General features: G+C 39.6%; 1 protein-coding gene across 11 annotated transcripts in view; it reads right to left on the reverse strand.

The window, feature by feature from the left end:
- The window catches only part of MBNL2 (muscleblind like splicing regulator 2), a 199,622-nt gene that overhangs the window by 13,084 nt on the left and 174,152 nt on the right, over positions 1-12,386 (reverse strand). For 2 of the 11 annotated variants that reach the window (XM_073569553.1, XM_073569554.1), the window contains exons 6-8: positions 11,771-11,824; positions 10,961-11,114; positions 4,071-4,106 (exon numbers count right to left, since the gene is read on the reverse strand). In XM_073569553.1, coding sequence (XP_073425654.1) covers positions 4,071-4,106; positions 10,961-11,114; positions 11,771-11,824 — 244 coding nt within the window. Of the gene's footprint in view, positions 1-2,955; positions 3,066-4,070; positions 4,107-10,960; positions 11,115-11,770; positions 11,825-12,386 lie in introns of those variants that run through there. The other 9 variants (XM_073569563.1, XM_073569560.1, XM_073569555.1 and 6 more) reach the window with 8 other exon arrangements.

The following is a 12,386-nucleotide window of genomic DNA, read 5'->3' on the forward strand; positions in this document are numbered from 1 at the left end:
TGCGTTTTTTTTTTTTTACCATGTTCACTAAATGCTAAAACTGACCTGCCACTATGATTCTCCAGGTCATTACGAGTTCGTAGATACCAAACATGTACAGGTTCTTTTTTTTTTATGTGGTGAAAAAAAAAGACACAAAGTTTGTAAAAAACAAAACAAAAAACAGCGGCATTTGACATGTTAACAGCTGCGGGTGGATCGCAATTCCACTTTTGGCTGTTAGGTCACATGTGAACTAATGAAACCATCTGACATGTACTGAAAATATTGCGGACTCATCGCTGGAGCCCGCATCAGACAGCGGGAGGTGACCTATGACTTCAAAATGGGGGAGGTGACCTAGGACATATCTATACGTCATAGGCAGTAAAGGGGCTAAAGAGAACCTGTCAGCACAATCTGTAATACAAAGTAAAGACCTGGCTGTAATGGTGCTGTAATACTGATTACATGGATACATTTGATGAATAAATCTGCTTGTTCTTTAATCAGCATTTGAAATTTTGCGCTAATTAGATTTTGGTGACTGTGGACTGGATCTCCTCCTCTCTGTCTGTGATACCCGGGCCAACTGGACTGTGATTTATAGATCACTGTTGAGATTTTACACAGAGGAGGCAGGGTATTAACAGACTGGAGGCAGGCAGGGGGGCGGGAATCACAGACAGGGAGGAGAAGACCCCCCTGAACAGTCCAGCCCCTGTGCAGAAAAATACAATTGGCAGAAAACTTCAAATGGTGATTAAAGAACCACAAAGTGGATTTCTTTACAGCCAGGCCTTTAATTTACATGACAAATTTTGCTGACATCTTCTCGTCATGTAAGAAGAGTGAAACAAAAAGTGTCAGCTGCCGTCCACAACACTATATTCAACCCACTGTTTTACTTTGGGTTACAGCTGTGGCTACACCTGTGTCTGGAGCTCATATAAGAAAATACAATCTGTACACAGCAATGCAGAATTTGGTAGGCATAAATAATCTAATGCATCTATGTAAAACATAAAATCCTGGATCATTTGAAATAATTTTTTCATACGAAAAAATGACATGAGTGAGTGGTGGCGTGACATGACTGTTGCCAAGTGGCTTTTCCCCCCACTATGCTTTCAATCCAGCTTTCACATGAATGTCAAAGTCATCAGTTTAAGGCAGAATTGCAAGTAAACTGATGGCAGAGTAGGTGTTAGTTGGCTTAGCAAGAATATTCTTTTTCCCTATCTCTTACTGCCATAATTACAATATGTATCAGAGAAAAATGAAAGTTTTACCATGTCTGTAGATCCTGACTAAAATGTCCAGTAATCACCTGCTACAATGGTTACAGCAGCAATTCGTTGACAAAAAAAAAGTTGTGTAGACACCTGTCTGCTTGCAAAAAAACGGATTTTAAATTTATCCGTTTTTTTTTAGCACTGAAGCCAATGGAAAACAGATCCGTTAAGCAGCCATCCGTTTTCTTCCCATGTGAAAAGGATCCAGTTTTTGCTAACTGGAGGTGGCAAAATAAGTAAGCAAAAAGGGTAATATGAAATGAAGCCTATAGCACTTGTTTTCAATATACGAATGGCTAACCTGTTTTTATGTGAATTAGGGAAAAAGATCATGCCATTATTTAAGCCGTGGCCTTATAGGCGGATAAATGAGCTAAAAGTTTTAGAAGACAAATATTTGCATTTAGGCTGGGGTCACACTTGCAAGTGCAATACGAGAAACTCGCCTCAGTACCCGGCACTGTCGGCGGCGGTTTGGACCGGAGCGTTCAGCTGCATAGAAATACATGCAGCCGCACACTCCGGTCCCGAGTACCGCCGGCAGTGGTGGGTATTGAGGCGCAAGTTTCTCGCATTGTACTTGCAAGTGTGACCCCGGCCTTAAAATGTAACTAGTTAAAGGGAAATAGATGTACACTATCATAAAACTTATAGATACAGGTCAATGCTCAAAGGCAGTCGGGAACCTACGCACCCTGCTTTAGTGAAAATCCATATGAAAGTTACGCATGCTGTATGCATATGTAGGATACTCTTACTAGTATTGCAACATTTATTCTGCCGTAGACTGAAGACTGGAGTAAAGGAATATAAATATGTGACCTATATAATGTATAATCTGAGATGATGCTGGGATCAGAAAATGCTCTTTAAAGACTCCCATACACAACAGATTAGTCAGCCCAATCCGCCGATTTTGGCAGGACTGTCCGACCATCGGATGTGTATGGTAGCCTCCTGACCAAACCGCTGATGTCATGTGAGAGAAAGATAGGGTTGTTAGAATCTTGATGCCTGATCCTTTTGTTTTCACAGAGGTATCAGGCAGCACCTTTCTCCTCTAATCCTTTTGAAAACATGGCTGAGCCACGTGTACGTGGAAGACGGGAGATATCCCATGGAAATGTATGGACAGCTTTAGTGGCACTTACATAGAAGAAAAAAAAAAAAACAACTGGAGCACAAGGTAGCAAAACTTTCGATATGCTGGCCATTTGGCTTTGGAGGTGTTTTTCCGGCTCACCCAATGTCACTGAAACACACTAATGTAGGAAATCCTGGAGCAGGCTCTGTCACTCCGTTGTCTGATCCTAACCCTTAGCATGGTAAGCTTTGTGTTCCTGAGTATTAGGAGTATGTTCATGTGTAAAATGGTATGATATTGTAATGTAGACTTCTCTTTAGTTAATGTACAGAGAGTGTAGCTAGAGAAGGATTAGAATGCCCCTTAAGTAAGTCAATCATTGCAAAACATTCAAGGAAACATAAAACAGAGAGACCAATACTTGCAAAAATGTTAACTCTGAATAAGTGCAAACTGCTCATGAACACATCTGTAAAAAATAAAATATTTAACAAAATAAAAATTTGATGGGTAGACATTTATAAAAAAAATTCTTTTAGAGAATTTTTTTTAACATATTAGCACTCATTTAGAGTTTGGGATTTGTGAAAGAAAGCTTTAAAAGGAGCAAACCTGATTGGCTGTGGCTGTTGCGGCGAAGGGGACACTTGTTGCAGGAGTTGTTGCTGCAGAGACAGTGGCGGACGTAGCGCTGTGCATCATGGGTACTTTCAGGAGGGGAACCATGGAAGCAATGAACAGGAGGGTGTAGCATTATGGTAATAGAAGTGGTTTGGCATGGTGAATATCACATAGCAGCAAGCCATCATGGGTTAAACCAGCAGATGGCATGCAATCACAATGCAAAGCAAGGAAGCGTGGGAGAGAAATAAAAAAGGGAAAATAAGCTTATTACAGGTACAATTAAAGGAAGTTTGTAATAAATATATTATCAGGGATTCCCAGAAAATGAGGAGTAAAGCCGTAGGTAGCCTAGCATTCTTTCTGCTTGTCTAGATTTGAAATGAAAGTCTCGGACAGACACAATCTATATTTTGTGTGTTCTTGTTCTTTCGCTAGCACGTTCGCATTACATAAAAGCTTTAGGTGCATGTACTGACCTCCAATAACAATTACTGTTCTTTCGCTTTAATCCTTGCTAGAAAAACACTGCGGCAATACAGAAGGCCGAACCTATGTGACATGGTAGTGCACCAACGGGGTCGGGACTGTTACCAAAGATGCACAATATCCTCATTCAATTATTACGAGAACGTGTTGCCAGCTTAGATTGAATAGGTCACCCCTCTCCCTCTATTGTGACTCTGCACCCTGCTAGAAGTATGTGAACCCTTTTTATAATATTAGCTATGACGCACAGGTTTCTGGGAAACTCTGATGAAATATTCTACACGTAGCAAAAAGGAGAAAAAAAGCACAACACTATGACACGTTAAGACACAGGTGATACTACTTACACTTCAATTTTCAATAAACAAACATCATAAAATGAAATAAAAAAAAGCACATTTTTTTTTTGTTCTCAATACAATATGCCAGAGGTAAAATTATAAAGCCACAGAGCAATAGACTTATGACATACGGTGATTATCAGACTGAATATTCTAGGCACTGAGTACACATAATATCGGCATATACTCTATAATAGTTTCAAAAACATTGAGAACCACAGAAGGGAAACTTGAGTAGCAAAAAAGTAGATAGAAACCTACCAATACTGGTAGCTGGTGTCATGCACAAAACTGACCCTGCACGGCATGCAACAAGAGGTGGGAAAATGAATAAAGGGAAGAAACAGGTTAGGAACAGAGTTAACATTTGGAGTGAAATTCAGGCATAGCTTCAGATCAGTAGCAGTTAGTGCAAACATCATCGACCGAGGCCATTCATGGTTTCACACCTTGCAGCATGTCAATCTGACTGCAAGAGGGAATTACCATGACCATCCAGTCCGACAGTTTCTACAATGCTTCTACAGCTCGAAACATATTGCTTTACCTTAGGTTGCAGTTCTCATGGGTTTTTTTTCCCTTAAATTTCAACCAAGCTGTCAGCTACATGAAAGCTGTATTTTACGTTCCGTATACTTTTTTTTAGAGAGGCCCACTATAGTCTCCACAATGCATGCAGCTACTGTATACTCATATATATCCATACGGCCTTAAGGCTTTGTTCACACTGCTGTTTTTATCTAAGGTATCTGCTTTAGTGTTTTTACATTTTTTACAGAAACCTTTTTGTGCCGAACAATTTCTATGGCATTCAGTTAGCCATCACTTAGTTGTATGTTCACTGAAGCAACAGATCCTAATAGCTGGGTTTTCGTGTTATTACTTTGCTCTTTAATTAGTATACTAGTTGTAAAAGTAAATAAATGTTTAAATGTGAAGTGAATGATTCTTTTCTAAGGGCAGAGACAGACTGCCGTATTTCTCGTGCGAGAATCGCATGGTAAACCTCTCCGGACCTGAGCTTGACAGCTGCATAGTAATCCATCATGCTGTCATGCTCAGGTCAGGAGAGGTGCCAGCCAGTCCGTGCAGTGCGATACCATTCTCGAACGAGTTATACGGCCGTCTGACTCTGCCCTAATACTAATTTCTGTCTAATATCGGGAGGCTAGGGTTTTTTTTGTGCGTTTTTAAGTAGGACACAGCCTACAGCTCTTTCTTCTGCCTCCCAATAAACATTCCCACTTTGCGTCACCCATGGAAATAAAGGATGGGACATGTTGAAGGCCAACATGCTCAATCAATCCTTCCCCAAAGGATTGGGCAAGAGTCATTAGATAGTCAGCTAATACCACCAAAAACTGTAAGAGTTTGGCTGGCAGTTATCTAATATGTATGGTGGCGTGTTCTGTCATGTACAGCTGTTTAGTGTCCATATGGAACCTTTAAAAAAATCAGAAGTCATGATGCCAATATGAACAGGGTCATAGAAGAAAATCTTGTTTACACATGGCTGAAGTTGTCAAAAAGATTTCAGAATATTTTGACTTACTATGGCAGCATTTATTATTAATTCAGCTGTACTAAGTCTGAAATGACTGTGCTTGCAAGCCACAAACGATTAAGCAAAATCTTCCGGTAGAGATCCCCTTTTATTTTTGCATTTTTAGAAGTAGTTCATACTATATTAATGATGTGTTTTCTAATTATTCACAACTTAAAAATAAACTGTTCTTTACTCACCTTCCCCAGGTCCAACACTGAGTCTCTGATGCTGCTTACAGTTTCTGTTAATGCCGGCAGCACGGACATCATGTTGACAGCGCTGCAGCCAATCAGAGAGCTCAGCGGCTTTGCCTGAGTGGACAGCATGAGCTGCTGAGCTCACTGATTGGCTGCAGCGCTGTTGATGTGACATTAGCACTGCATATAATACCAAACACTTGGACAGGTGGTGGAGACTCATTACTGGACCCCGGGAGGGCGAGTAAAGTAAAGCTTGTTAGTTTTCAAAACAAACAGTGCCTGGGTACAGAGGATTTCGAAAATGGGAACACCCTTTTTACAGCTTAGGCTATCTCCATGTATAAGTATTGTGATATGAAGGAGAGAGTCTGAACATGAACCACATGTCTACCAGTCTAACGTGCATGGCCAAGGCCCTATAGGAACTTTTAGGATAACAGTAGGGTTCAAGTTGTGGAAGAAACTGATGAATGGCCTCACAGTGAAGGGCAGCACACAGAAAATACTGTACACCGTCTTCACACTCTTATATAAACAGCTGCATGGGGAGTAAATTCCAGCACGCTAACACCCCACGGCAGAGCAAATCATCCCCGAATTATGAAGAGATGAAGGGAAGCCCATGTCTACATTTCTATATCCCATGGAGAGAAGAACTGAGGTGTCGGGTTTATTGGTTTGGAAAGATGCAGCCAACTTGATAAAGTAGAAATAATCATCTAGGAAGCCATGAATAAAGCATTTGCCAACCAGAGAGTTGACATCGTTCAGCCTCTACATGATGAAGGCCATTCCAAACCAAATAAAGGGTCCAGACGGCAGTCGGAATTAGTGATATTTTTCTTTTTCACCCATCTGCATTATGAAATCTGTACTAATCTATGTACGGATTCATGCACCAGTTATGTCACATAGATGAGGTCTGGACAGAGGTGGGCACTGTGTGCTGACATATGGTGCCTAGTGAACGCTAGGAACAACACAGTCCTACACAATATGGCTGTCTATAGAACGTGCCGCTGGTTTGGTATATACAGCCATAAGTAGGCTTCTCGGAGGCCACAGAGTTATAGCATAGGCCCTTAGACGTGTATGGTTGTCATATTACAACACAGACCTGTGATACGTCCATGTGCATGAGCACTAAGGAGAGGGCTACATAGCAGGCTTCCATCTCATCTAGTCCATGCAACAAGAATCATTACATGCGACATGCAAAATGTCATATAGGACTCCACTGTTGTGTCTCAGCTTCCACTAAAGCTAAATATGGAAAACAGGTGAACACTCTGCCAAATAGCGTCACCCAACGAAAACCCCATTTGAGAAGCCCGACTTCAACACATTTTGTTGGTACAATATTATACAATGCAGATGGGATAGTTGCTCACTAATTAAAACCTACAATGGTAATTTAATGTGTACGGATATAATGTACCTGAGTGCACTTTTCATCTAGAGTACTGTGGCTATGGTGCTCCATGTAAAATGCATCTGCCATGCAGCGGGCCATACACGTGAGATAACGATTGGCTATGCGTTCATGCGTGTTTGTCCGAGAGTTCATGTGTTTTCAACGAGAAGAAAGAAAAGGAAACTTAGCTCCCCTGAAAACAAGGCTTGGATGGTTAAAGGGAATCTGTCAGTAGAATTAACCCTCCCTAAGCCGTCTATATGGGCATGTAGGTAGGAAGCAGAATAAAATGATACCTTGATATCTGTGATCCGATGTCTTATTCCAGAAATAGCCACTTTTTTCTTTTATGCAAATGAGCTGTTAAAATCTCTGGGCCGGACACTGATCTTCCTGAGAATCTGCCTCCAGAGCTTACCAGTGTGAGTCATGTAATGGCTGACAGTCTGCTCTCCTGATCTACATGTCTCATACTGGTAATTCCCCCTTTCACTTAAAATAATCTCTTGGAGGCAGATTTTCAAGGGGGAGATCAGTGTCCGGCTCAGAGATCTTAACAGCTTATTGACATATTCATAAAAACATGGATTTCTCTGGAATAAGACATTGGATCTCAGATATAAAAGTATCACTTTATTCATCTTCCTATGACCTACATGCCCATATAGACGGCTTAGGAGGGTTATTATTATTGACCTTACTGACAGATTCCCTTTAAATTCCAACTGCCTGACATTTCTCTCGTCCCTAAATATTATCTGTTAGGCAGAGCCAGGAGGCCTATACACACCACAGGGTCATATGGCTCAGTCAAAATCACTTTTCACTTTAAAATATAAACAGGGGCATCACAAGAATATAAAAAAAATGATCGGTTGCAGTGTCCCTGCAATAACACTGAGTACAAGGCTCTAGAATAAGGTAAAAAGGGCTCTAGAATAATGCTGTAATTTTTTGGAAAATTGAGACTGTGTTATTTTAACGCAGTTTACATTTCCTTAGTATGACCTAAATTTGTATGTATTCCGCCACACTAATAATAATAACAACGCAGCAGTGTAATTATAAGAGGCTGCTATAACAAGCAAATGGTAATGTGTACTGGACTTTACTATCCAGACATTAATTCTCCTTTAACAACTATCCATTTAGCTGTAACGGGTTGGCCAGCTACACACGTGAGAAGATTCAGTGTAACAAGTAAATGTGTGCTAGTTTAAGCTATTTTAATATCTTCTAGATTTCAGCCATACATGCGGTAGTGAGAAGTGTAAGCGGTATATATTGTTACATTGGGTGCATGCAAGCAAAATCTTCATGCGTGAAATCCAAAGGATATCCCGGGGCATTCGTCCATTTTATACAACGCCCGGCGATTCTAATACACCAGTTGGTTTTCCTTTAGTGTCTAAAAAGTCATTTCAGTTTAAAGGTGCTTACCACTTTAAGACAAATGGTCCCCCGGAATTGTGATTCTAGTAAACAATGGAAAAACAAATGCAGAAAGTGTTCACCCACGCTGGGTCTGCCACTGCGCTGCTTCCATCTCTATTTTTTTGCCTGCAGTGGTAACATCATGTCGACGGCTTACATTACCGCTGCAACCAATCATTTAGCTCAGTGGTTCTTCAGATGTAGGCAGCACATGCCGCTGAGTACTGTGATTAACTGTAGCGGTGATGAATGCTATTGATGTGATGTCAATGCTGCACCCAGAGATGGGAGCAGCAGTGCTGGACCTGGTGAGGGTGAATACTATTTTTTTTTTTTTACAAGGATCAGATCATCTGGGGACCACTTTTAAAAAGTGGAAAACACCTTTCTTTAACTTCTTTATAAACAATACCCTAAATGTGCTATGGCATGTGTGAGACCTTGTTCAGCCAAGCATACAAGTATAGCCCATGTACCTGTGCCTATACACTGCGTACACTTGCCATTGACTTCTACACTTGAACATTTCTTTCCAAAGTCATAATATAGCAGCGGAGCTTTGACGTTCTATTTCAGAGCAGTAAAACTTTACATAGTCCTAGGGTTAAAAGGATTTTACAAATTCAGTAAAAATGTGGCTTTTATTATTTTATTAGTTTATCCCATTTCCCGTACCTGCCAGCTTTTTGGCAGAACTTTGAAAACCCTTTTTTGGCCATGTTCCCAAGTAGCTTAAATCCTTTTTTTCCACTACATTTTTTGGTACAGAAAATCTACTGCACTTAGAATGGTTGTCTGGGACGTTAACAATGATGGTGCAGCCTTAGAATGGGTCACCGATGTCTGATCAGTGGGGCAGCGACATCCGGCACCCTCGCCGATCAGCTGTTCCCGGTGGCAGTCAGAACTGCTTAGTTGTGGAACTGTACAGCACATGTCCGTAACTATAGGCACATCTGTCCCCTATTCGAATACATAGGATAGGCCATCATTGTTAATGTCCCGCACAACCCCTTCAACAGGTCACAGTGGGTGTGATTTCATGAAAACTTAGGCTTTCTGCATATTTCAAAATCTGTTGAACTTTACGCTTTTTTATATAGATGTCTTTTTGGGAAAAAACGCATGTAAAAGCGCAATGGTCTTTTTGGGCTTGTGCACACGGCCGATTTTCTTCCACGAGTGTGGTTTTTACGGATAGCACTTGTATCTACGATATTCTATGGTTCTGTTCACATATCCGATTTTTTCCTCAGTGATCCGTGGAACAAATTGCAGACATGTCCGATTTTGAACCAAGCAACCGACCAAAATCTATTAGTCCATGAAAAAAGTTAAGACTGCACTCTGAATGCGGCTTGATTATCATGGACTGACAGAATGGAGAAGGTGGAGAAACTACTCTGGTTTTTCTCTTCAGATTCGAGGTAAACTGATGCCAAGCTGATCAAAGTCTGAGCACAATAATCAGAGCCTTTTTCTCGGATGTGGAGAAATCGGCTTTGTGTGAACCTACTCTTAATGTGTGGAATCACTACATCAAATCTGCAGCAAAAAAGAAAAAACACAAAAAAGCAGCAAAAATGCAATAAACGGAGCACATTGTAATTGCATATTTTAGCGTGGACACCTGAGGAAAAAACACAACATTTCAGAACATGGCAACATGGCCTTAGGTGACAAAATTCAGTCTACCTCCCGTCACCACTAGGGGGAGCTTCAGAGCTTACTGAATACTGCTTATTCTGCTAACTCAAATATGGTGTATGCTTCCAAACTAGCCATAGTAGGGAGCGGAGGCAGACAGAATAGTATTTTATTTCTATCCATTAGAAAAATGGAGTTCTGAAAAGATCTATTACAAACTTAGTGTATAACCAGGCAAGTGTAAGCTAAAATGTAGCCTTCCAGATGTATAAACATAGTGTGAACAGAGCCTAAGACATACATATTAACTGAAAGATTTGTATAGCTATTTTATATCTTACAAATTTAGATAATCAATAAATAGTTGATTGATAGATATGATTAGATAGACAGACAGATGATAGATAACAGATACATATATAGATAGATATGGGATACATATAGATGATAAGATAGATAATAGATAGATATGAGATAGATACAGGATAGATAGAGGATAGATAGCTGATAGATAATAGATAGATATGGGATAGATAGATAGATAGATAGATATGGAATAGATAGATATGGGATAGATAGATAGATAGACAGATAGATAGATATGGGATAGATAGATAGACAGATAGATAGATATGGGATCGATAGATAGATAGATAGATAGATAGATAGATAGATAGATAGATAGATAGATTAGAATATTCTACTCACTAAAAACCTGTAAAATGACTTAGGCCAGATAAATAAGAGCCTTATTTCTATAGGGCACATATACTTTGCCTACATGTCAGTGATATAATAGAGTAGCATATACAGTTGCACTTTTACTTAGGATTCATATACATATAGCAAAAAAAAAAAAAGACAAATATTCATTCAGTATTTTCAGTATTAGAAAGGCCATGACACATACCTGCTGGAAAAAATGCCGCAGGCTGCTGCAACTGTGCATTTGCAAGGGCCTGTTGGTAGTGCAAGACACTAGGATTAAAAAGTGCGCTGGCACCATTGCTTTTTTCTAGAGCTGGTCTCTTTGGTAAAGGGTGAAGAACGCCATGTGGAAAAGCCTGTTAATAAAGAATTAGATGACACTTGTAGAGGTCAGAACGTCTGCGCAAACCTGGAAACACACATCAACAACAAATTACGGATTGTGATAAAATTTGAAGTAAAGAAAAAAATTGAACTAAAATAAAGATGCCTTGCCATGCACCTTAACCCAAACTGAGGCAATGCAGAATGAGTGAGATTTGGTTATTGGTAGCAAAAGCATGGTACCAGAAGATTAGGCCTGTAGTCACCAGACTACAGAGGTGACATCATTTACATGAGCATTATCGCATCTGATCACAGTCTAGTCTGGATTTTTACATAGAGTAATAGAGACTAAAATATTGCTACGTTCCATAGAAATTTGTAATTTGGCCAAACGTCTCCACTATTGTAATAAATGGCATAGAGCATAGGTTCAGCTTTATCTTGTATACAAGTACTTCAAAATGAAGCCATGTCAGCAGTGTAACAGCAATCTTTATTTGTAACTTATGAAAAATAAAAAAATGAAGATGGCTAATTACAACTTTGATCATTTCCATACATTAGCTATATGCATTGGTTGTCTCAGATGATGTTAAAAAAGCAATAAAAAAATATTAGTCGCTTCATTGTAAAACAACAACAAAAAAAAGCTACATGCAAAGCAAAAGGTGAAAGGTCAAAGTACCAGATCTACAGTTGCTTCGAGAGGTCGCTTCATTGCTTTGGCAGTCGACTGCGTCTTTTAATAACAGGCAGCGAGCACATGATGGCAGTGGGCCAATGGGATTCAAGCGAATTAACATACAGGTAAACAGCAAGCAGAGGTGCATCATGGGAACGGCATTGCATTGTGGATAGGTGAGAAGGAAAAAAATATTCTGAATGCAATATACAACATATAAAACACTAGGCATGCACAACAACAAAAATGTCTCTTTAAAGAAATGAATATTACACCTTGAATTAGTACTAAAGCAAAATGCATCTACTGTACCTTAGTTAAAGCAGATAAGAGAGTAAAATACAAATGTTTCAGGTAAATCAAATTAATATAGCATCTCTCAAACTCCATTAAGCATTTGCAAATTAAAAGATCAATTCACAGCAAAATTAAATAGCTTCCACCATGGCAGATGAGGAGTTAGTTGCTTTTTTTTTTTTAAATGCGCTGCCACCTGAACAAGTCACTGGCATTGTATTTTACTACTCTTAAAAGTATATTGATGTCTAGTAAATTCAAAGCAAATGAAATCATAGATTATTTTTGTGATCATTTTAAGTTCTTGTATTGCAAGATGGGT

The sequence above is a fragment of the Dendrobates tinctorius genome, unplaced genomic scaffold (genome assembly GCF_039654945.1).
Source record: "Dendrobates tinctorius isolate UK_male_01 unplaced genomic scaffold, ASM3965494v1 ptg000026l, whole genome shotgun sequence".
Taxonomy (NCBI): Eukaryota; Metazoa; Chordata; class Amphibia; order Anura; family Dendrobatidae; genus Dendrobates; species Dendrobates tinctorius.